Source organism: Nerophis lumbriciformis, linkage group LG13 (assembly GCF_033978685.3).
Source record: "Nerophis lumbriciformis linkage group LG13, RoL_Nlum_v2.1, whole genome shotgun sequence".
Classification (NCBI taxonomy): Eukaryota; Metazoa; Chordata; class Actinopteri; order Syngnathiformes; family Syngnathidae; genus Nerophis; species Nerophis lumbriciformis.
Window position 1 is genome coordinate 40,624,556 of NC_084560.2, and position 25,654 is coordinate 40,650,209.

The 25,654-nt window shown below is 41.5% G+C and overlaps 1 protein-coding gene across 5 annotated transcripts in view; it reads right to left on the reverse strand.

Annotated features, from left to right (window-relative positions):
- Positions 1-971: 971 nt before the first annotated feature.
- kdm6a (lysine (K)-specific demethylase 6A) overlaps positions 972-25,654 on the reverse strand; it is a 172,547-nt gene continuing 147,864 nt past the window's right edge. For 4 of the 5 annotated variants that reach the window (XM_061970772.2, XM_061970770.2, XM_072914533.1 and 1 more), the window contains 12 exons: positions 19,873-20,002; positions 19,697-19,802; positions 19,124-19,329; positions 12,425-12,477; positions 12,264-12,338; positions 12,003-12,151; positions 9,498-9,612; positions 9,240-9,427; positions 9,016-9,157; positions 5,368-5,494; positions 5,123-5,293; positions 972-1,694 (listed from right to left, as the gene is read on the reverse strand). In XM_061970772.2, coding sequence (XP_061826756.2) covers positions 1,605-1,694; positions 5,123-5,293; positions 5,368-5,494; positions 9,016-9,157; positions 9,240-9,427; positions 9,498-9,612; positions 12,003-12,151; positions 12,264-12,338; positions 12,425-12,477; positions 19,124-19,329; positions 19,697-19,802; positions 19,873-20,002 — 1,552 coding nt within the window. In that variant the 3' untranslated portion in view covers positions 972-1,604. Of the gene's footprint in view, positions 1,742-5,122; positions 5,294-5,367; positions 5,495-9,015; positions 9,158-9,239; positions 9,428-9,497; positions 9,613-12,002; positions 12,152-12,263; positions 12,339-12,424; positions 12,478-19,123; positions 19,330-19,696; positions 19,803-19,872; positions 20,003-25,654 lie in introns of all 5 variants that reach the window. The other variant, XM_061970771.2, reaches the window with a different exon arrangement.

The window sequence follows — 25,654 nt, forward strand, 5'->3', positions numbered from 1 at the left end:
TCGACACAAAGTTGAAAATCCAGCATCTGTGATGGTATGGGGGTGCATTAGTGCCCAAGGCATGGGTAACTTACACATCTGTGAAGGCACCATTAATGCTGAAAGGTACATACAGGTTTTGGAACAACATATGCTGCCATCTTTTTCATGGACGCCCCTGCTTATTTCAGCAAGACAATGCCAAGCCACATTCAGCACATGTTACAACAGCGTGGCTTCGTAAAAAAAGAGTGCGGGTACTTTCCTGGCCCGCCTGCAGTCCAGACCTGTCTCCCATCGAAAATGTGTGGCGCATTATGAAGCGTAAAATACGACAGCGGAGACCCCGGACTGTTGAACGACTGAAGCTCTACATAAAACAATAATGGGAAAGAATTCCACTTTCAAAGCCTCAACAATTAGTTTCCTCAGTTCCCAATCGTTTATTGAGTGTTGTTAAACGAAAAGGGGATGTAACACAGTGGTGAACATGCCCTTTCCCAACTACTTTGGCACGTGTTGCAGCCATGAAATTCTAAGTTAATTATTATTTGCAAAATAAAGTTTATGAGTTTGAACATCAAATATGTTGTCTTTGTAGTGCATTCAACTGAATATGGGTTGAAAAAGTATTTTATTCCGTTTATATTTACATCTAACACAATTTCCCAACTCATATGGAAACGGGGCTTGTAGATTTTTCATGCTTTAAGTGAGGCAAAATCTAACCCACACCCTCAGTACTGCATTTTGAGGAGTTTAAAAAAATATATATAATCTGGAGGTAACCCACAGCCAGATTTTAGTTTTTGTAGTAATTATAGACTGACAATAGTTTTTGTGGATTTGAACAATTTCATTGTGTTTTTATCAAAGATTGATGCATTAAAAAAAAATACATGTGAGTGAAAAGCGCTGATAAAAATAAAGACAATTCATTTATTGCCGCGTAAAAACTTCCTTCAAGACAATAAAGCCGATGCAGCGTCAGGTCTCTGCACAATGCTTAGTAAGCACTTTTTATTTCTATACAAAACATATCGGAGAGGCTTTGCTCAAAAGTCACAAGGCTCCTTCAAATTTCATGGCAGGTATTCTGGGAAAGAACAAACAAAAAGGAGGGGGCAGTATTTCATTAACAAATATTTCCAAGCAATAAATATGCGTTTATAAATAGTGTCAATTTACAGGAAAATAATAATAACAATAAAAAACTATGTGCTCGCGGCCTTTTGTCTATAAACAATTTCATGTCGTCAACATTGTTCCAGCAAATTCAAATAATAAAAAAAAAAAAAACATGTTGCAAAGACTGCATCACTCAAATGTTCACATTATTTAAAAAAATAAAATAAAATTAAAAAAAAGTTTCGGTTTAATCTGTCTAACAACAGAAAAAGACCGAGTGGGTGATGGCGAAGGAAGAGGAAGAGACGACAAAAAGTAGTCAGTAGTCATGAAACCGTAATATGTACAAAGCTTTTTACTCCATCTATCAATGTTGACGAGAGTCCAGCTGGGCCGGCAGTAGAACAGTCTGAAGATGACGCCTTCCCCCTACAGTCCACCAGGGGGCGAGGCAAAGTTGCATAGACTTTCGCAGCTTACGCACAAGCTAGCTGCCTTTAGGGGCGAGGGTTTGCTACGGTTAGGAGGACTGACGGCTTACTTCCTAAATGTCCAAATGAGGAACACAAATCTGGAGTCCACTGTCGCTGGGGAAAGAAAAGCATCTTCAAGACGAGGAAGGCAAGGGGCTCGCCTGCGAGGAGAAACACGACTATTTTACGCTGGAAGCGGCCAAAAACACAGGACATTGAATGCATCGCCCCCAATGAGACTAACAGTGGAGGGCCATGAAGGTCTCCTGTGTTGACTTTTACACAGCAAGGACACACATTTGATCCAAAATGAGACTGAGGGCAAGGAGAAAATGGGGATGGGTACTACATTGGAACCGATACGGTGACAATTTTTGGTGTGTTTGTGTGGTAATAATCTTAAGAAACTTCTCGCTCCAGACTTCTTGTTTGATATTGTCGATACTGCCACAAGTGGTGAAAACGTGTATTACAACGGTGAACTGCTGCGGCCCATAGGGACCACAACTGAAAAACAGATCTTTTTTGGTGGCCAAACAATGGTAAAGAAAGATGCCATTGATATTATTTAACCTTTATTTATCAAGGAAAGTCACATTGAAATCAAGAATTTATTTTGAAAGTGTCTTGTCTTGCCCAAAGACCCAACAGCAGCGTGGATTCTGAACTCTAAACTCTTAAGTTTCTGGACGCCCACTTAACCATCTGTGCCACGCCGCCTCGATACTGTTAATAATTTTAGTAGCAGTAGAAATAGAAGTAGTAGTGTTATGTTCTGTTTCGTAGTTATGTTATAGCACCCTCAAGAATCGAAACAATTAAAAGAAAGACTGAACACTGCAAAAACTGAAATCTAAGTAAGATGAAATATGTCAAAACAGGGTGATATTTGCTTATTTTCTGTCTGATAAGATCATTCTTCTCACTAAGCAGATTTTATGTTAGAGTGTTTTACTTGTTTTAAGTGTCCTAAATGATCTCAGTAAGATATTACAGCTTGTTGCTGAGATTTGATGACCTATATTGAGTAAAACATGCTTGAAACTAGAATATCAAGTGTTGCAAAGCTGTGTCATCAACACTCACAAGTATAAAACTGCTTTTTTAAAGTAATCATTTCTTACTTCAAGCATGAAAAAAACAATCATGATGCTGAGCGCATATCATTATGTCAAGATAATGGCACTAGCATTTACTTAAGAATATTTTTCAACATATTGAGCAAAAATATCTATTTTTTTGCACTTATTATTAGTGAGAATATACACATTTTAAAGGGGAACATTATCACCAGACCTATGTAAGCGTCAATATATACCTTGATGTTGCAGAAAAAAGACCATATATTTTTTTTAACCGATTTCCGAACTCTAAATGGGTGAATTTTGGCGAATTAAACGCCTTTCTAATATTCGCTCTCGGAGCGATGACGTCACAACGTGGCGTCACATCGGGAAGCAATCCGCCATTTTCTCAAACACCGAGTCAAATCAGCTCTGTTATTTTCCATTTTTTCGACTGTTTTCCGTACCTTGGAGACATCGTGCCTCGTCGGTGTGTTGTCGGAGGGTGTAACAACACGAACAGGGACGGATTCAAGTTGCACCAGTGGCCCAAAGATGCGAAAGTGGCAAGAAATTGGACGTTTGTTCCGCACACTTTACCGACGAAAGCTATGCTACGACAGAGATGGCAAGAATGTGTGGATATCCTGCGACACTCAAAGCAGATGCATTTCCAACGATAAAGTCAAAGAAATCTGCCGCCAGACCCCCATTGAATCTGCCGGAGTGTGTGAGCAATTCAGGGACAAAGGACCTCGGTAGCACGGCAAGCGATGGCGGCAGTTTGTTCCCGCAGACGAGCGAGCTAAACCCCCTATCGACCCTAGCTTCCCTGGCCTGCTGACATCAACTCCAAAACTGGACAGATCAGCTTTCAGGAAAAGAGCGCGGATGAGGGTATGTCTACAGAATATATTAATTGATGAAAATTGGGCTGTCTGCACTCTCAAAGTGCATGTTGTTGCCAAATGTATTTCATATGCTGTAAACCTAGTTCATAGTTGTTAGTTTCCTTTAATGCCAAACAAACACATACCAATCGTTGGTTAGAAGGCGATCGCCGAATTCGTCCTCGCTTTCTCCCGTGTCGTTTTCGTCGGTTTCGCTTGCATACGGTTCAAACCGATATGGCTCAATAGCTTCAGTTTCTTCTTCAATTTCGTTTTCGCTACCTGCCTCCACACTACAACCATCCGTTTCAATACATGCGTAATCTGTTGAATCGCTTAAGCCGCTGAAATCCGAGTCTGAATCCGAGCTAATGTCGCTATAGCTTAATGTTCTTTCCGCCATGTTTGTTTGTGTTGGCTTCACTATGTGACGTCACAGGAAAATGGACGGGTGGTTAAAATCAGGCACTTTGAAGCTTTTTTTAGGGATATTGCGTGATGGGTAAAATTTTGAAAAAAACTTCGAAAAATATAATAAGCCACTGGGAACTGATTTTTAATGGTTTTAACCATTCTGAAATTGTGAAAATGTTCCCCTTTAAGGTATTTTTGGGTTCATTGAGGTTAGCTAATTTTACTTGTTTTGGAAAGTCTTGACAAGCCAAATTTTCTTGTTCCATTGGCAGATAATTTTGCTTAGTTCAAATAAAATACCCCTCATTTTTGTAATTTTTTTTCTTGTTTTTGAACACTGACTTTTTGCAGTGAAGATTATGCATGTTTTAAATAAAAGTCTCGTTAATAGATTTTCGGGACCTTTCACAATCATGTTTAAGACCTTTTAGGAGAATTTTAGACATTTTAAGGCCTTAAATGAAAATTGGTGGGATAATGTTCCCCTTTAAGGTATTTTTGGGTTCATTGAGGTTAGCTAATTTTACTTGTTTTGGAAAGTCTTGACAAGCCAAATTTTCTTGTTCTATTGGCAGATAATTTTGCTTAGTTCAAATAAAATACCCCTCATTTTTGTATTTTTTTTTTCTTGTTTTTGAACACTGACTTTTTGCAGTGAAGATTATGCATGTTTTAAATAAAAGTCTCGTTAATAGATTTTCGGGACCTTTCACAATCATGTTTAAGACCTTTTAGGAGAATTTTAGACATTTTAAGGCCTTAAATGAAAATTGGTGGGATAATGTTCCCCTTTAAGGTATTTTTGGGTTCATTGAGGTTAGCTAATTTTACTTGTTTTGGAAAGTCTTGACAAGCCAAATTTTCTTGTTCTATTGGCAGATAATTTTGCTTAGTTCAAATAAAATACCCCTCATTTTTGTATTTTTTTTTTCTTGTTTTTGAACACTGACTTTTTGCAGTGAAGATTATGCATGTTTTAAATAAAAGTCACGTTAATAGATTTTCGGCACCTTTCACAATCATGTTTAAGACCTTTTAGGAGAATTTTAGACATTTTAAGGCCTTAAATGAAAATTGGTGGATTTAAGTCTTTTTAATACCCCGCGGATAACCTGGAAAAGGAGTAGGAGTACCTTCGTCCACGCTGAACTCAGTGTGTGTGTGTGTCACTTACCAGAGTAAAGTGGTCGTAGACCTGCATGAGGTCATCAATCTTGTACTGCTCCAGCACCACAAAGTTGTCCAGGTTAGGGCTCCCCCTGCGGGCGCAGTCCTGGCAATGCACCACGTAGGTCTTCTTGCTGTTGCTCTCGCTGGTCACAAAGAGCAGGTCGTACACCTCCACCTGTGCCAGCAGGGTAAGAACACACCCAGTGTGAGCCAAGGAGACACTTCTGGACTACAAAGGAAAACCTTTACCTCACAAATACTGCAGTAGTGGGCTGGCTCGTGCTGGGTGCGCCCGTGCCAAACCAGCGACTTCCCCGCAGTCAGCAGAAGCTCTCGCTGCATCTGACACTGCTTCAGAGTTCGCAGCAAGCAATACCTGATGAGTACATGTTGACTTTAGTTCAACAGACCAATAGATACAATGGGGAAATGTTGTGGTTGAGGAGCAGGATTTTAAATGCACTAAAAGTAAAATGTAATGAAAAACTAAAAATGGGTAATAAATATTACACACTAAAAATTGCACTACCGTATTTTCCGCACTATAAGGCATACATGCCAACCCTCCCGGATTTTCCGGGAGACTCCCGAAATTCAGCGCCTCTCCCAAAAACCTCCCGGGACAAATTTTCTCCCGAAAATCTCCCGAAATTCAGGCGGACTCAGGTCCTCCACAATATAAAAAAGCGTACCTGCCCAATCACGTTATAACTGTAGAATGATGGAGGGCGAGTTCTTGGTTTCTTATGTGGGTTTATTGTTAGGCAGTTTCATTAACGTCCTCCCAGCGCGGCAACAACACACAACAACAGCAGTCACTTTTTTGTATACCGTAAAGCAGTTCGTCTGCCGTAAACAGCAATGTTGTGACACTCTTAAACAGGACAATACTGCCATCTAGTGCATTTGATGAAAGCACTTTTGTGCGTGCCACACAGCAATGCATCATCAGAGAGGGTGTTCAGCATGGTTCGAAAAATAGTGACAGAGAATAGAACAAGGATGGACAATTCAACCCTTAACTCAACAATGAGTAGATGAGTGTTATGTGTGTGTATATGTGTAAATAAATGAACACTGAAATTCAAGTATTTATTCAGCGTGCGATAACAGTTTTTATGCGCTCGGATTTTTGGCACTAATGTGACGCCATAGTTATTCCTCATCCACGAATCCCTCAAATTCTTCTTCTTCAGTGTCCGAATTAAACAGTTGGGCGAATACGGCATCCAACATGGAAGTCGTCATTAATGGAGTCACAATTCCTGCCTTCCTGAAAGCTCGGACCACAGTTGAGACTGATATATCAGCCCAGACATTTACCATCCACTGGCAGATAGTGGCGTATGTCGTCCGGCGCTGTCTCCCTGTCTTGGTGAACGTGTGTTCGCCTTCTGTCATGGATGTTAAATTCTCTCGCTGCTGCTCTATTCCCGTGTTCTACTGCGTGACTGATCGCCTTGAGTTTAAACTCTGCGTCGTAAGCGTGTCTCTTAATAGGAGCCATTTTGGGGTCTTTACATAAACACACAAATGGAAATGAAACGGCACGCCTCGCACAGTCATATATCCCAGCATGCACCGCGCGCTTCGTCTTCTTCTACGGGGGAAAATGAAGTCGGCGGCTGCTTACCGTAGTTGCGATTGATTGATTGATTGAAACTTTTACCTGTTGAAGGCTCAATATTGGTCCATATATAAGCATACTTGCCAACCTTGAGACCTCCGATTTCGGGAGGTGGGGGGTGGGGAGGCGTGGTCGGGGGTGGGGCGGGGGCGTGGTTGGGGTGGGGGCATGGTTAAGAGGGGAGGAGTATATTTACAGCTAGAATTCACCAAGTTAAGTATTTTATATATATATATAAATTGTCGGAGGCAGATATTTACATATATCCGAATTTAAGTGTTACTTCTTTTATTTCATAATCATATTACAAAACAGCTAGTGTTTTTCTTCCAATTGTGGTCTTTTGGTTGTCTGCAAAAAACTGTGTGCTTAAGCTTGAGTGAGGAATGTAAGAAAGAGAGATAATGGGCATGTGTTTTGGCTGGAGAGACATGACTGCCAGGGTGGGAGGAAGAGAGACTTAAGAGGGGAGAGGGTTTTTCGGGGGGGGGGGGGGCAGACCATCTTGGCAGCGCGATTGAATGTTCTATGCTGGACTGGTCTCAATGTATATGCAAAGCTTTGCAAATATATTACAAAATACCTATTCTGTATCTGGTGGTTTTTCTACTCAGCTTTAAGTGTCGTAAAGAGCTTGGGAGCGACTTGTGACTTGAATTCCCTGGGAGGAACAACTGGTCCAAACGCAACAATATATATATACATATATAAGAAATACTTGACTTTCAGTGAATTCTAGCTATATATATATATATATATATATATATATATATATATATATATATATATATATATATATATATATATATATAAAAATATAAAAGAAATACTTGAATTTCAGTGTTCATTTATTTACACATATACCACACATAACACTCATCTACTCATTGTTGAGTTAAGGGTTGAATTATCCATCCTTGTTCTATTCTCTGTCACTATTTTTCTAACCATGCTGAACACCCTCTCTGATGATGCATTGCTGTGTGGCACGCACAAAAGAGTCTGGAATCTTCCATCTCTCCCTCACATGGCCCAAAACCAGTCAATCTTTGCTTCCTGAGGAAGATCTTCACTGCCAAGCACTTGGTAGTCCACTACTTCTTCCCGGAGGCTATCCAGGTCCAATCGCACCTGCGGCTTGGAACTTACAAGCTGTTATGAGAGTAGCGTATACGTGTGTGTGGCCCTTTAATAGGTGAGCATGTGGGGTGAGTGACGTCAGTGAGTGTGTGGGCGAGAGAAGAGAGGGAGCGGTAGCGTGAGTGCGGGCGGGACTAGTTTGTTTTGTGTTGGATTGACTGTGTGCAAGCAATCAGTAAAGCAAGATTTGCAACTAATCGCCGGACTCATCCTTCACTCTAAAGTCGTCCGCTGTGGAGACCCACAGCCGGGTAAAGTGAAGGGTGTTGCCCCGAGCATACATCGGCCCTGGAGAAGTGTCTCCCCTGGGAGCAGGAAGCAGGAAATGTGCAACACAGCGTATTTCTTCATCTTACTCGTCGTCGCCATGGCTGTATCTTCCTCGTTCTTCTGGTTCGTCTCCTTGTTGTGTGCGCAGTTGTGTACTGCACTCTCTAAAAACACCTAGATGTTATTGATGTTATAGATGGCAGTATTGTCCTGTTTAAGAGTGTCACAACATTGCTGTTTACGGCAGACGAACTGCTTTACGGTAGACAAAAACGTGACTGCTGTTGTTGGGTGTTGTTACCGCGCTGGGAGGACGTTAATGAAACTGCCTAACCATAAACCCACATAAGAAACCAAGAACTCGCCCTCGATCATTCTACAGTTATAACGAGATTGGGCAGGCACGCTGTTTATATTGTGGGAAAGCGGACTCAGGTCCGCATGGAGCTGGAGGGGGCGTGGCCTCCAGCTCTGCCCGGGAGGGTTGGCAAGTATGTATATAAGGCACACCGGATTATAAGGTGCACTGTCCGCTTTTGACAAAATTTGAGGTTTTTTAGGTGCGCCTTATAGTGCGGAAAATACGGTACATTGATTATTTTTCATGCTTGTGTTGACATTTCCGTTCCTTTCTGCCTTAAAAGCTGAGAGAATATACCGGTAATCAGGGGAAGGTACATTTTAAATAAAAATGCTTACATTTAATATATTTTTCTCCTTATCATAAAAAAATCAATAATTATTGATATGAACCAATACAAAACACTTATATCGTGGTAGAGTTTTTAGCCATACCCCCCCAGCCCTAGGACTGTATATCAATATTCAGGCCACACGACAAGAAGAACGGCAATTCTCACTTGATCATCTCAAAGAGCTTGTGGTCGGACACTTTGATGTTCCTGGCCAAGTTCCAGGACAGGTGGATCATGGGAACGATGGACTTGACGCTGTGCAGTTTGTTCCACTCGTAGCGCTCCACCGCCAGCTTGTACTGATGGGCTGACATATGACACAAACAGAGGAACACCTCAGCCGATCCCCTCCATTGTCAACGACGGGCCAGTCGAAGTTATGTCCTCACCTGTGAGGGGTCCTACATTCCAGGCGATGTTGTTGCACCAGCCGATGGCCTGCACCCAGTGCACGGTGCCCGTGTTGAGCCACACCAGGTCCCCGGGGCGCTGGATGAAGCGGTAAACAGGCACGTTGGTCTCGTACAGGTCCTCCAGGTTGGGCCACCAGGACCCCATCAAGAAGTTGATGTTGTTCCTGTCGCCAAAACCCCACAGAAATCAGCATGAATTGGAAAATGAGCCGGAAGTGAGCGAGAAAGACGCACTTTTCACAGAAGCTGTTGATGACACCCCAGTACGGCTCTGGCACGGCGAACCACTCGCAATCCCCGGGACCGATGTTGATGTTGACCGAACAGAAGTTATTGTTCTCTTGGTGGCCTACAAAGACAAGGGAGAGTGGTCAGTAAGAGTGGGTCAATATCTTAAAGGGGAACATTATCAGCAGACCTATGTAAGCGTCAATATATACCTTGATGTTGCAGAAAAAAGACCATATATTTTTTCAACCGATTTCCGAACTCTAAATGGGTGAATTTTGGCGAATTAAACGCCTTTCTATTATTCGCTCTCAGAGAGGATGTAACAACACGAACAGGGACGGATTCAAGTTGCACCAGTGGCCCAAAGATGCGAAAGTGGCAAGAAATTGGACGAAATGTGTTCAAAATACGAGGGTGTGGAAAATCCAACGAAATGGGTCAGTCGTTTGTTCCGCACACTTTACCGACGAAAGCTATGCTACGACAGAGATGGCAAGAATGTGTGTATACCCTGCGACATTCAAAGCAGATGCATTTCCAACGATAAAGTCAAAGAAATCTGCCGCCAGACCCCCATTGAATCTGCCGGAGTGTGTGAGCAATTCAGGGACAAAGGACCTCGGTAGCACGGCAAGCAATGGCGGCAGTTTGTTCCCGCAGACGAGCGAGCTAAACCCCCTGGATGTCTTGGCTCACACCGTCCCTTATGCCACCGAAGATGATCAAGAGAAGAATATCGACCCTAGCTTCCCTGGCCTGCTGACATCAACTCCAAAACTGGACAGATCAGCTTTCAGGAAAAGAGAGCGGATGAGGGTATGTCTACAGAATATATTAATTGATGAAAACTTTATTCATTACTCGCGGTTTTACGTAAATTATTATACATAAACTGTGTTTACCAATAATTTAGCTTGAAAACATTTATTTTTTTCAATCATTCGAGTACATTCGGGTAGTCTTGTGTACTGCAGTATTTTGTGTCTATTTAGGTATGGTTAACCTGAGTGCTGAAATCGTGGAAAAATATATGTTCTTAGCGCACCTGAATTGGGCTGTCTGCACTCTCAAAGTGCATGTTGTTGCCAAATCTATTTCATATGCTGTAAACCTAGTTCATAGTTGTTAGTAGTTATCTTATCAGATCTTAAAGGGGAACATTATCACCAGACCTATGTAAGCGTCAATATATACCTTGATGTTGCAGAAAAAAAGACCATATATTTTTTGAACCGATTTCCGAACTCTAAATGGGTGAATTTTGGCGAATTAAACGCCTTTCTAATATTCGCTCTCGGAGCGATGACGTCACAACGTGGCGTCACATCGGGAAGCAATCCGCCATTTTCTCAAACACCGAGTCAAATCAGCTCTGTTATTTTCCGTTTTTTCGACTGTTTTCCGTACCTTGGAGACATCATGCCTCGTCAGTGTGTTGTCGGAGGGTGTAACAACACGAACAGGGACGGATTCAAGTTGCACCAGTGGCCCAAGGATGCGAAAGTGGCAAGAAATTGGATGTTTGTTCCGCACACTTTACCGACGAAAGCTATGCTACGACAGAGATGGCAAGAATGTGTGGATATCCTGCGACACTCAAAGCAGATGCATTTCCAACGATAAAGTCAAAGAAATCTGCCGCCAGACCCCCATTGAATCTGCCGGAGTGTGTGAGCAATTCAGGGACAAAGGACCTCGGTAGCACGGCAAGCAATGGCGGCAGTTTGTTCCCGCAGACGAGCGAGCTAAACCCCCTGGATGTCTTGGCTCACACCGTCCCTTATGCCACCGAAGATGATCAAGAGAAGAATATCGACCCTAGCTTCCCTGGCCTGCTGACATCAACTCCAAAACTGGACAGATCAGCTTTCAGGAAAAGAGAGCGGATGAGGGTATGTCTACAGAATATATTAATTGATGAAAACTTTATTCATTACTCGCGGTTTTACGTAAATTATTATACATAAACTGTGTTTACCAATAATTTAGCTTAAAAACATTTATTTTTTTCAATCATTCGAGTACATTCGGGTAGTCTTGTGTAATGCAGTATTTTGTGTCTATTTAGGTATGGTTAACCTGAGTGCTGAAATCGTGGAAAAATATATGTTCTTAGCGCGCCTGAAATGGGCTGTCTGCACTCTCAAAGTGCATGTTGTTGCCAAATCTATTTCATATGCTGTAAACCTAGTTCATAGCTGTTAGTAATGATCTTATCAGACAGTGTTAAGCCGGTGAAATCCGAGTCTGAATCCGAGCTAATGTCGCTATACCTTGCTGTTTGTTTGTATTGGCATCACTGTGCGACGTCACAGGAAAATGGACGGGTGTATATAACGATGGTTAAAATCAGGCACTTTGAAGCTTTTTTTTTAGGGATATTGCGTGATGGGTAAAATTTTGAAAAAAAACTTCGAAAAATAAAATAAGCCACTGGGAACTGATTTTTAATGGTTTTAACCCTTCTGAAATTGTGATAATGTTCCCCTTTAAGAATGTCGGTTCTACCTGGTGTCCTGCTCCCCGGAACCTTCATGTAGAGTTGCACCGTGTTCATGCCCAGGATGGTGTGTCCCACGTGGCTGAGCAGGTTGCCAGCTGACACCACCCTGGCGAAGGCTGGCAGTTTGCTCAGCTCCTGGAGCTGCTGCTTCCACCTGAAACCCAACCAGATTGTATGAGATGACCACGAATGAAAATACTGTAGACGACCGCAATGTATGCCGACCAACACCTTCCATAATTTATAGTGACTCACGGTTCACCTACTTGTTTTCATCCGAGAGGTCTATGTTGGTGCCGAACTTGATGTGCTTGAAAGGACATTTCCTCCGCCGCGCCAGGCTAAAGGACAGGTAGCATTATTGTTAATCAGGGATACGGGAAAACCAAACCGTCCATTCCATAAACAGGCAAGCAAAGCAAATCACCCGTCAGACGAGGCCGCTTCTGCTTCCATCTCCTTCTTCTTCTCGCTCTCCTCCTGTTGCGACAGAATGTGCTCGGTTAGGCAGAAGTATGGAGAAGGGAAGGAATATTGGGGTTAAAAGCCTACTGAAACCCACTACTACCGACCACGCAGTCTGATAGTTTATATATCAATGATGAAATCTTAACATTGCAACACATGCCAATACGGCCGGGTTAGCTTACTAAAGTGCAATTTTAAATTTTGCGCGAAATATCCTGCTGAAAACGTCTCGGTATGATGACGTCAGCGCGTGACGTCACGGATTGTAGAGGACATTTTGGGACAGCATGGTGGCCAGCTATTAAGTCGTCTGTTTTCATAGCAAAATTCCACAGTATTCTGGACATCTGTGTTGGTGAATCTTTTGCAATTTGTTCAATGAACAATGGAGACAGCAAAGAAGAAAGCTGTAGGTGGGAAGCGGTGTATTGCGGCCGACTGCAGCAACTCAAACACAGCCGGTGTTTCATTGTTTACATTCCCGGAAGATGACAGTCAAGCTTTACCATTGGCCTGTGGAGAACTGGGACAACAGAGACTCTTACCAGGAGGACTTTGAGTTGGATGCGCAGACGCGGTACAGTGAGTACGCATGCAGCTGCGGCTTCCAAACACTTGATTGCTTGCCTGTACGTGCGTGCCGCTATGTGCATGTCACGTACGTAACTTTGGGGACTTTGGGGAAATATATGTGCTGTATGAACTTTGGGGAGGTGAACGGTACTTTGTATTGGCGGGTTATATGGACGGGAGGGGGGAGGTGTTTGTTATGCGGGATTAATTTTTGGCATATTAAATATAAGCCTGGTTGTGTTGTGGCTAATAGAGTATATATATGTCTTGTGTTTATTTACTGTTTTAGTCATTCCCAGCTGAATATCAGGTCCCACCCGCCTCTCACAGCATCTTCCCTATCTGAATCTCTAACACTGCCCTCTAGTCCTTCACTCTCACTTTCCTCATCCACGAATCTTTCATCCTCGCTCAAATTAATGGGGAAATCGTCGCTTTCTCGGTCCGAATCGCTCTCGCTGCTGGTGGCCATGATTGTAAACAATGTGCAGATGTGAGGAGCTCCACAACCTGTGATGTCACGCTACTCGTCTGCTACTTCCGCTACAGGCAAGGCTTTTTTATCAGCGACCAAAAGTTGCGAACTTTATCGTCGATGTTCTCTACTAAATCCTTTCAGCAAAGATATGGCGATGTCGCGAAATGATCAAGTATGACACATAGAATGGACCTGCAGTTCCTCGTTTAAATAAGAAAATTGGATTTCAGTAGGCCTTTAAAGTGACTTTTAAGGGTGTCCAAAGTGCAGCCACCAGCACATTCTAAAAAATATCACTGCAAAAAAACACAAAGTGGAATTAAAAAAGCAAATAGGTGTAAAGTAATGGGAAAAGTTGACAATAAATATTAAGAGATGCAGGATGGGTTTTTTTTTTTCAAGCCAATACCGATACAGGTAACTTTCTGCTTCTCAATAATGATGCTGCCAAACGATTAGCTTTTCTATTCTGTGTGGATTTAAATGTCATTTGTGCAAATGCAGCTTTCTTTGCGGCTGGCTTTGGGGCAGCTTCTTCAGCAGCAAGCATCTTCTTAGGCTTTCAAAACAATCATAGCAATGCTCGCAGTTCAGGTGGCAGATAATGTTTAAGTGTCGTCCTCGTGGAATGTTTGCAGAACGTTCGGTGCAAATAGCTTCCTCTGAAGCAGTGAAGAAGTCCTAAAACAGGGGTTCCCCAAACTTTTTGACTCAGGGGCCGCATTGGGTTAAAACAGTATGGCTGGGGGCCGTGCTGTTTATATGTATGTATATATATATATATATATATATATGTATGTATAAATATATATATATATATATATATATATATTCCTTGTGCACTAATTGACTGAAAGAGCGCGCACTTGCCGCTGATGATGTCACATTATCAATGGGAAAATGCATTTTTAGACAATTTGATTTGCCTGAGCGGCTAGGAGACACCGAGCGTAACAAGCGGTAGAAAATGGATTAGAAAGGACAGATTTTTTAAAAATAATAATAAATAAATAAATAAATAAATATATATTTATACTGTATTTTTCGGACTATAAGTCGCAGTTTTTTTCATAGTTTGGCCGGGGGTGCGACTTATACTCAGGAGAGACTTATGAGTGAAATGATTAACACATTATAATATTATTGATCTCATTCACGTAAGAGACTAGACGTATAAGATTTCATGGGATTTAGCGATTAGGAGTGACAGATTGTTTGGTAAACTTATAGCATGTTCTATATGTTATAGTTATTTGAATGACTCTTACCATAATATGTTACGTTAACATACCAGTTGGTTATTTATGCCTCATATGCCTGTTGTTCACTATTCTTTATTTATTTTAAATTGCCTTTCAAATGTCTATTCTTGGTGTTGGCTTTTATCAAATACATTTCCCCAAAACCTGCGACTTATACTCCAGTGCGACTTATATATGTTTTTTTTCCTTCTTTATTGTGCATTTTCAGCCGGTGCGACTTATACTCCGAAGCGACTTATACTCCGAAAAATACGGTATATATTTGTATTTATTTATTTTGAATTTTTTTTAACTTGGGACTTCCCGCGGGCCGGATTTTGGACGTCTGCGGGCCGTAGTTTGGGGGCCCCTGTCCTAAACGATCATGGACATGTTTACGACAAGAGTCGGAAAAAAGGAGCGCTTGATATGCCCACCCAAACCCATTTACTGCACAGAGCGGGTAATCTCGCCTGATTTGAGCAATTTTCTTTTGGCTGACATGCCAAATATATTATTATATTGGCTTTGAAAATGAAATATATAATACTTTGATTTTCCAGTTAGAGGCCCTCAGTGGAAAAAGTCTGGACACCTCTATTCTAACAGTAATAAGTGTCCTGAGAGGCTGTTATACCCCCAAACATTAAAAAAAAAACATGTTCTATATGTTATAGTTATTTGAATGACTCTTACCATAATATGTTACGTTAACATACCAGTTGGTTATTTATGCCTCATATAACGTACACTTATTCAGCCTGTTGTTCACTATTCTTTATTTATTTTAAATTGCCTTTCAAATGTCTATTCTTGCTGTTGGCTTTTATCAAATACATTTCCCCCAAAAATGCGACTTATACTCCAGTGCGACTTATATGTTTTTTCCTTCTTTATTATGCATTTTCGGCCGGTGCGACTTATACTCCGGAGCGACTTATACTCCGGAGCGACTTATACTCCGAAAAATACGGTAATCATGTCGGTAGTGCTTTCTTAACACAATCTTTAAGTGAGGGATGAGGCAAAAACTAACCCAGACCCAGTGTATGTGCCAAGTCACAGTGTACCGGTAAATGTAAAAAGTGGATTAAGTACATAATAGTGCTTCTGGGAGACACACACTATGTTGTAGACCAGGGGTGCTCATTACGTCGATCGCGATCTACCGGTCGATCGTGGAGGGTGTGTCAGTCGATCACCAGCCAGCCATTAAAAAAATAGTCCTAAAAATGAGCGATCATAAATCTTCACTATGACATCACTTTCGTCACTTGATTGACATTCACGGCACCCGAGGGTCTTCTGAGATGACGCTGGCTGCTGCCAGCTCATTAAAATTACGACAGGAAGGCGAGAAACACGTTATTTCAACAGACTCTGGCGCCGTACCTGTCGCCAAAACGCCAAAGACCGACTGCACAGTTGCACAATAAAAGCGCTGCTTCATCCTGCCTGCGCTACCAAAATAAGAGTCTCAGAAAGCTGGCGTGCGCAAGCTAGCAAGCTACGGAGTTTGCCGACAATGTATTTCTTGTAAGTGTATACAAAGGAGTACGGAAGCTGGATAAATAAGATGCCAAAAACCAACCACTTTCATGTGGTATTGGACAGAAAGGAGGACTTTTTTTCTCCTCCATTCGAAAATGCGGACGTTATCAGTACCACTGTCTGATTCCTATCAATGCAAGTCATCACAATCAGGTAATACACCAACTTATATTCTTGTCTTCATGAAAGAAAGGCATCTATATGTGTTAAACATGCTTGTATTATCTCTAAACACTTTTAACAATATTAACTATATGTGTTAAACATGCTTGTATTATCTTTAAACACCTTTAACTTGTTAACAATATTAACTATATGTGTTAAACATGCTTGTATTATCTTTAAACACCTTTAACTTGTTAACAATATTAACTATGTGTTAAACTTTCTTGTATTATCATTAAACACCTTTAATTTATTAACAATATTAACTATATGTGTTAAACATGCTTGCATTATCACTAAACATCTTTAACTTGTTAACAATATTAACTTTATGTGTTAAACATGTTTGCATTATCTTTAAACACCTTTAACTTATTAACAATATTAACTATATGTGTTAAACATGCTTGTATTATCATTAAACACCTTTAACTTGTTAACAATATTAACTATATATACCGTATTTTCCGCATTATAAGGCGCACCTAAAAACCACAAATTTTCTCAAAAGCTGACAGTGCGCCTTATAACCCGGTGCGCTTTATATATGGATAAATATTAAGATTCATTTTCATAAAGTTTAGGTCTCGCAACTACGGTAAACAGCCGCCATCTTTTTTCCCCGTAGAAGAAGCGCGCGGTGCATGCTGGGATATGTGACGTTTCATTTCCATTTGTGTGTTTATGTAAAGACCCCAAAATGGCTCCTATTAAGTGTGTTGTCTGTCTAATTATAAATAATGCAGACGAGGCGTGTTAACTGAGTTCTCAACGTTTACTCACAGCGTGCTCATAACCACATTCTAACTCCCAGCATACAACGCTTCTCAGGGCTACCGCGCATGCTCGTAACTATCGTTGCATGCTGGGTAGTGTAGTTGTTATATTTGCTAGCTCATAACAGCACATTAAGAGACACGCTTACGCGCTTAATTCAATACTCGCCGTCATTCCGGGTGGATTGACAAAAGACCTCCAGCCGCTAGATATTGGTGTCAACAGGGCATTCGAAGCTAGACTGCTAACTGCGTGGGAACAGTGGATGACGAAGAAGCGCGCGGTGCATGCTGGGATATGTGACGTTTCATTTCCATTTGTGTGTTTATGTAAAGACCCCAAAATGGCTCCTATTAAGTGTGTTGTCTGTCTAATTATAAATAATGCAGACGAGGCGTGTTAACTGAGTTCTCAACGTTTACTCACAGCGTGCTCATAACCACATTCTAACTCCCAGCATACAACAACGCTTCTCAGGGCTACCGCGCATGCTCGTCACTATCGTTGCATGCTGGGTAGTGTAGTTGTTATATTTGCTAGCTCATAACAGCACATTGAGAGACACGCTTACGCGCTTAATTCAATACTCGCCGTCATTCCGGGTGGATTGACAAAAGACCTCCAGCCGCTAGATATTGGTGTCAACAGGGCATTCGAAGCTAGACTGCTAACTGCGTGGGAACAGTGGACGACGAAGAAGCGCGCGGTGCATGCTGGGATATGTGACGTTTCATTTCCATTTGTGTGTTTATGTAAAGACCCCAAAATGGCTCCTATTAAGTGTGTTGTCTGTCTAATTATAAATAATGCAGACGAGGCGTGTTAACTGAGTTCTCAACGTTTACTTGCAGCGTGCTCATAACCACATTCTAACTCCCAGCATACAACAACGCTTCTCAGGGCTACCGCGCATGCTCGTAACTATCGTTGCATGCTGGGTAGTGTAGTTGTTATATTTGCTAGCTCATAACAGCACATTGAGAGACACGCTTACACGCTTAATTCAATACTCGCCGTCATTCCGGGTGGATTGACAAAAGACCTCCAGCCGCTAGATATTGGTGTCAACAGGGCATTCGAAGCTAGACTGCTAACTGCGTGGGAACAATGGATGACAGAAGGCGAACACACCTTCACTAAGACGAGGAGGCAGCGCCAGACGACGCCAACATCTGCCAGTGGATCGTAAATTTGCCCAACTTTTCACTTCGGACACCGAAGACGAAGGATTTACGAATGAAGAATAACTTCAGAAAGTGAGCGCTATGTTTATTTTGTGTGTTGTGACATTAACGTTCGAGCAACATTATGTTGCTATTGCTCTGCACTATTTTGAATTTTACTATGTTTGTGATTGCACATTTGCGTACATTTTGGGAGTGAACAGAGTTGTTAGAACGCTGGTTTTTAATATATTATTAAAGTTTGACTGACCTATCTGACTGTTTTTTTGACATTCCCTTTAGCGCAGCGTAGGCGCGGCTTATAGTCCGGGGCGGCTTATTGGTGGACAAAGTTATGAAATATGCCATTCATTGAAGGTGCGGCTAATAATCCGGTGCGCCTTATAGTGCGGAAAATACGGTATGAAACATACTTGTATTTTCATTAAAGACCTTTAATTTATTAACAATATTAACTATATGTGTTAAACATGCTTGTATTATCATTAAACACCTTTAACTTGTTAACAAAAACATATGTTTCATAAATAAGTAAATATAAATCATATATATGAATGAGGTAGATCCCCACGACTTGATCAATTGAAAAGTAGCTCGCCTGCAGAAAAAGTGTGAGCACCCCTGTTGTAGACAAACACAGCTCTTTGGAACATGGAACCTTGTTCTGTTCTAAGATGTTCTGTACTGACCCGTAGCGACTCCTGGAAGGACGAGGCCTGGTACTGGGCGTATTTGACGATGGTGGTGCGCGAGCGGCTGCTCTCACAGAGCCACAGCTTGTGGCTGCCGCTGGGGTCCCAGTTCTCGTCGGTGGGCTGAGCCAGCTGGGTGCGCACCTCCACCAGATGGTCGGGGTTAGCCTCCACTAGTGTCTTGGTGGAGAAGAGGCCCAGGTCTGTGCAGGACGGCACAAAACAGTGCGTTACTTCTTGAATTAATTCTGACATGTGATTGACGTTCTCCTCCTGCAACATTGTTTTTTTATATTTGCGTATGAATGACGAAGAAGAAGGCGGGATGTGTCAATCATGCTGACAATCTGGTGGAATAAAGTGTGAATTTGTCAGATAGGCTGTCAAATGTAACTATGGCAACAACACAGATTAGAGAGAGATATTGGTCTACTCTCGACTAGTTATGCCTGCCATGCAGTAATAATTGCCACTTGCAGGTGGTGCTGTTGCTACACATGCAACCAAGGCACACCATTGTAGACACACCCACAGAGGTGTGTCAGACTTAAAGAGGTTGCAGTTTCCTACCCAGTTTAAGAGCTCCCGCCAGGCCTCTGATGACGGTGACCGGGTTGGAAGGGTTGGTGCAGAACTGATGGAGAGGAGGGTAGAAGGCGTCCCTCTTGTTTTCCAACTGTGAGAGAAGCAAGGATTATTTTAGAACTGTTTTGACTGCAGTCTTCTTCGCTGTCACTCGCGCTCACATAAATACTGGGCGTCGGCGGGTTGAGCTTGTCCTTTGGCAAAGGAGGCGAGGGCGTGCCCGGGGGTCGCGGCGGCGGACACTTGTCCAGGAGGACGCTGCTCGTCGACAGGCCATTCTTGCCCAGGTTTCTGCAGGGGTCACAAGTCATGTGATTACAGCAAAACAGGAGGATGCAATTTGGTTGGTGTGGAAAAGCATCAGGGATATATACAGTGGGGCAAAAAAGTATTTAGTCAGCCACCAATTGTGCAAGTTCTCCCACTTAAAATGATGACAGAGGTCTGTAATTTTCATCATAGGTACACTCACATGAGACAGAATGTGAAAAAAAAATCCAGGAATTCACATTGTAGGATTTTTAAATAATTTATTTGTAAATTATGGTGGAAAATAAGTACCGGTATTTGGTCAATAACAAAAATTCATCTCAATACTTTGTAATATAACCTTTGTTGGCAATAACAGAGGTCAAACGATTACTATAGGTCTTTACCAGGTTTGCACACACATTAGCTGGTATTTTGGCCCATTCCTCCGTGGAAATCTTCTCGAGAGCAGTGATGTTTTGGGGCTGTCGCCGAGCAACACGGACTTTCAACTCCCTCCACAGATTTTCTATGGGGTTGAGGTCTGGAGACTGGCTAGGCCACTCCAGGACTTTCAAATGCTTCTTACGGAGCCACTCCTTCGTTGCCCGGGCGGTGTGTTTGGGATCATTGTCATGCTGGAAGACCCAGCCACGTTTCATCTTCAAAGCTCTCACTGATGGAAGGAGGTTTTGGCTCAAAATCTCACGATACATGGCCCCATTCCTTCTTTCCTTAACACGGATCAGTCGGCCTGTCCCCTTAGCAGAAAAACAGCCCCAAAGCATGATGTTTCCACCCCCATGCTTCACAGTAGGTATGGTGTTCTTGGGATGCAACTCAGTATTCTTCTTCCTCCAAACACGACGAGTTGAGTTTATACCAAAAAGTTCTATTTTGGTTTCATCTGACCACATGACATTCTCCCAATCCTCTGCTGTATCATCCATGTGCTCTCTGGCAAACTTCAGATGGGCCTGGACATGCACTGGCTTAAGCAGGGAGACACGTCTGGCACTGCAGGATTTGATTCCCTGTCGGCGTAGTGTGTTACTGATGGTAACCTTTGTTACTTTGGTCCCAGCTCTCTGCAGGTCATTCACCAGGTCCCCCCGTGTGGTTCTGGGATTTTTGCTCACCGTTCTCATGATCATTTTGACCCCACGGGATGAGATCTTGCGGGGAGCCCCAGATCGAGGGAGATTATCAGTGGTCTTGTATGTCTTCCATTTTCTGATAATTGCTCCCACAGTTGATTTTTTCACACCAAGCTGCTTGCCTATTGTAGATTCACTCTTCACAGTCTGGTGCAGGTCTACAATTATTTTCCTGGTGTCCTTTGACAGCTCTTTGGTCTTGGCCATAGTGGAGTTTGGAGTCTGACTGTTTGAGGCTGTGGACAAGTGTCTTTTATACAGATAAAGAGTTCAAACAGGTGCCATTAATACAGGTAACGAGTGGAGGACAGAAGAGCTTCTTAAAGAAGAAGTTACAGGTCTGTGAGAGCCAGACATCTTCCTTGTTTGAAGTGACCAAATACTTATTTTCCACCATAATTTACAAATAAATTATTTAAAAATCCTACAATGTGAATTCCTGAATTATTTTTCCACATTCTGTCTCTCACAGTTGAAGTGTACCTATGATGAAAATTACAGACCTCTGTCATCATTTTAAGTGGGAGAACTTGCACAATTGGTGGCTGACTAAATACTTTTTTGCCCCACTGTATATATATAATAGTTTATTCACAGCATTAGTCATGTATGGACACCTGTATGTTTTACTGCAATAACATATGCTGGAAGCTTGGTTGACTTTTTAGGAGGCGGAGTAAAAAAAGTGCACTTTTCTTTCCGCTTGTGTTAAACACTTGGCTGTAACACTTTACAATATTAGCACGTTTACGTACAGTAAAACCTGACTACGGCGACCACTCAAGGGAAACAGCAAAAATGGCCACAAAAAATGGGTGATAAGGCCTCAAATCTATGTCACAATTAATTGGATATTGTGACAGAATATCACTTGCTGTTAAACACACCTGTGTCAACTCGACACTGTTGAGTATAGATCGATCACTTTGAACATATACCGTATTTTTCTGACTATAAGTCGCAGTTTTTTTTCATAGTTTGGCCAGGGGTGCGACTTATACTCAGGAGCGACTTATGTGTGAAATGATTAACACATTAGCGTAAAATATCAAATAATATTATTTAGCTCATTCACGTAAGAGACTAGACGTACAAACCCCGTTTCCATATGAGTTGGGAAATTGTGTTAGATGTAAATATAAACGGATTACAATGATTTGCAAATCCTTTTCAACCCATATTCAATTGAATGCACTACAAAGACAACATATTTGATGTTCAAACTCAAACTATATATATTTTTTGCAAATAATAATTAACTTAGAATTTCATGGCTGCAACACGTGCCAAAGTAGTTGGGAAAGGGCATGTTCACCACTGTGTTACATGGCCTTTCCTTTTAACAACACTCAGTAAACGTTTGGGAACTGAGGAGACACATTTTTGAAGCTTCTCAGGTGGAATTCTTTCCCATTCTTGCTTGATGTACAGCTTAAGTTGTTCAACAGTCCGGGGGTCTCCGTTGTGGTATTTTAGGCTTCATAATGCACCACACATTTTCAATGGGAGACAGGTCTGGACTACAGGCAGGCCAGTCTAGTACCCGCACTCTTTTACTATGAAGCCACGTTGATGTAACGCGTGGCTTGGCATTGTCTTGCTGAAATAAGCAGGGGCGTCCATGGTAACGTTGCTTGGATGGCAACATATGTTGCTCCAAAACCTGTATGTACCTTTCAGCATTAATGGCGCCTTCACAGATGTGTAAGTTACCCATGTCTTGGGAACTAATACACCCCCATACCATCACAGATGCTGGCTTTTCAACTTTGCGCCTATAACAATCCGGATGGTTCTTTTCCTCTTTGGTCCGGAGGACACGACGTCCACAGTTTCCAAAAACAATTTGAAATGTGGACTCGTCAGACCACAGAACACTTTTCCACTTTGTATCAGTCCATCTTAGATGAGCTCAGGCCCAGCGAAGCGGACGCCATTTCTGGGTGTTGTTGATAAATGGTTTTCGCCTTGCATAGGAGAGTTTTAACTTGCACTTACAGATGTGGCGACCAACTGTAGTTACTGACAGTGGGTTTCTGAAGTGTTCCTGAGCCCATGTGGTGATATCCTTTACACACTGATGTCGCTTGTTGATGCAGTACAGCCTGAGGGATGGAAGGTCACGGGCTTAGCTGCTTACGTGCAGTGATTTCTCCAGATTCTCTGAACCCTTTGATGATATTACGGACCGTAGATGGTGAAATCCCTAAATTCCTTGCAATAGCTGGTTGAGAAAGGTTTTTCTTAAACTGTTCAACAATTTGCTCACGCATTTGTTGACAAAGTGGTGACCCTCGCCGCATCCTTGTTTGTGAATGACTGAGCATTTCATGGAATCTACTTTTATACCCAATCATGGCACCCACCTGTTCCCACTTTGCCTGTTTAACCTGTGGGATGTTCCAAATAAGTGTTTGATGAGCATTCCTCAACTTTATCAGTATTTATTGCCACCTTTCCCAACTTCTTTGTCACGTGTTGCTGGCATCAAATTCCAAAGTTAGTGATTATTTGCAAAACAAATTTTTTTTATCAGTGTGAACATCAAATATGTTGTCTTTGTAGCATATTCAACTGAATATGGGTTGAAAATGATTTGCAAATCATTGTATTTCATTTATTTTTACATCTACCACAATTTCCCAACTCATATGGAAACGCGGTTTGTATAAGATTTCATGGGATTTAGCGATTAGGAGTGACAGATTGTTTGGTAAACGTATAGCATGTTCTATATGTTATAGTTATTTGAATGACTCTTACCATAATATGTTACGTTAACATACCAGTTGGTTATTTATGCCTCATATAACGTACACTTATTCAGCCTGTTGTTCACTATTCTTTATTTATTTTAAATTGCCTTTCAAATGTCTATTCTTGGTGTTTGGTTTTATCAAATACATTTCCCCAAAAAATGCGACTTATACTCCAGTGTGACTTATATATGTTTTTTCCCTTCTTTATTATGCCTTTTCGGCCGGTGCGACTTAAAGTCCGGAGCGACTTATAGTCCGAAAAATACGGTAGGCTCTGCTGATTTACAACAATGTGAATTTGTTAGCTGTTTAGACAGTAATGTGTTTACACAAGCTTACATTGACGTTTCTCAAGAGTGAAAGACGTTACTTTCTCTTGTTTTTATGTGAGCCATAAAATAGCTAGCAAGCCAACAACGCTGGCCGGTCCATGATTTGATCAAAGTGGTGTTTTCAATCACGGTTTTTCAATAATTTTATTTTAATATAGTAATACTAACAGTCAGGAGTTTTAGCGCGGTTTTCATTATTACCGTTTATCGTTACATTCCTAGGTCATACCAGTACTACAATACTACAGATTTGGGTATCAATCTAATACCAAGTAGTAACAAGGGCAGTTGTGATCATACTACCGTATTCTCCGGACTATAAGTCGCAGTTTTTTTCATAGTTTGGCCGGGGGTGCGACTTATACTCAGGAGCGACTTATGTGTGAAATTATTAACACACTAGCGTAAAACATCAAATAATATTATTTAGCTGATTCACGTAAGAGACTAGACCAGTGGTTCTTAACCTGGGTTCGATCGAACCCTAGGTGTTCGGTGAGTCGGCTTCAGGGGTTCGGCGGACCCTCCGCCACGAAGGTCGAGACACACCCGACTCATCGTGTAAATAAAAACTTCTCCCTATCGGCGTATTATGGATACGGCAACAGCAGAAGTCACACTGATTTGTTGTGAGTTCATGCACTGTGTTGGTTTTGTTCTTTGAACAAGGTGATGTTCATGCATGGTTCATTTTGTGCACTGGGAAAAAAAACATAACTTTGTCTTGAATTTGAAAAAATATATATATATATTTTTCATTAAAGAAGGGTTCGGTGAATGCGCATATGAAGCTGGTGGGGTTCGGTACCTCCAACAAGGTTAAGAACCACTGGACTAGACGTATAAGATTTCATGGGATTTAGCGATTAGGAGTGACAGATTGTTTGGTAAACGTATAGCATGCAGAGGTGGGTAGAGTAGCCAGAAATTGTACTCAAGTAAGAGTACTGTTACTTTAGAGATTTATTACTCAAGTAAAAGTAAGGAGTAGTCACCCAAATATTTACTTGAGTAAAAGTAAAAAGTATGTTGTGAAAAAACTACTCAAGTACTGAGTAACTGATGAGTAACATACACACTCATATATATATATATATATATATATATATATATACATTGATATATACAGTATATCATTTATATGTATTTATTTTGCTGTTTTTGTTTACATGTTAAAGGTGTTTTAATGAATATACAAGCATGTTTAACATATAGATTCCTTTCTTTCATGAAGACTAGAATATAAGTTGGTGTATTACCTGATTCTGATGACTTGCGTTGATTGTAATCAGACAGCAGTGATGATAACATCCACGTTTTCAAATGGAGGAGAAGAAAAGTTCCTCCTTTCTGTCTAATACCACATGAAAGTGGTGGGTTTTTGGCATCTTATTTGTCCAGCTTCCATATTCGTTTTTATACACTTTACAAGAAATATATTGGCGT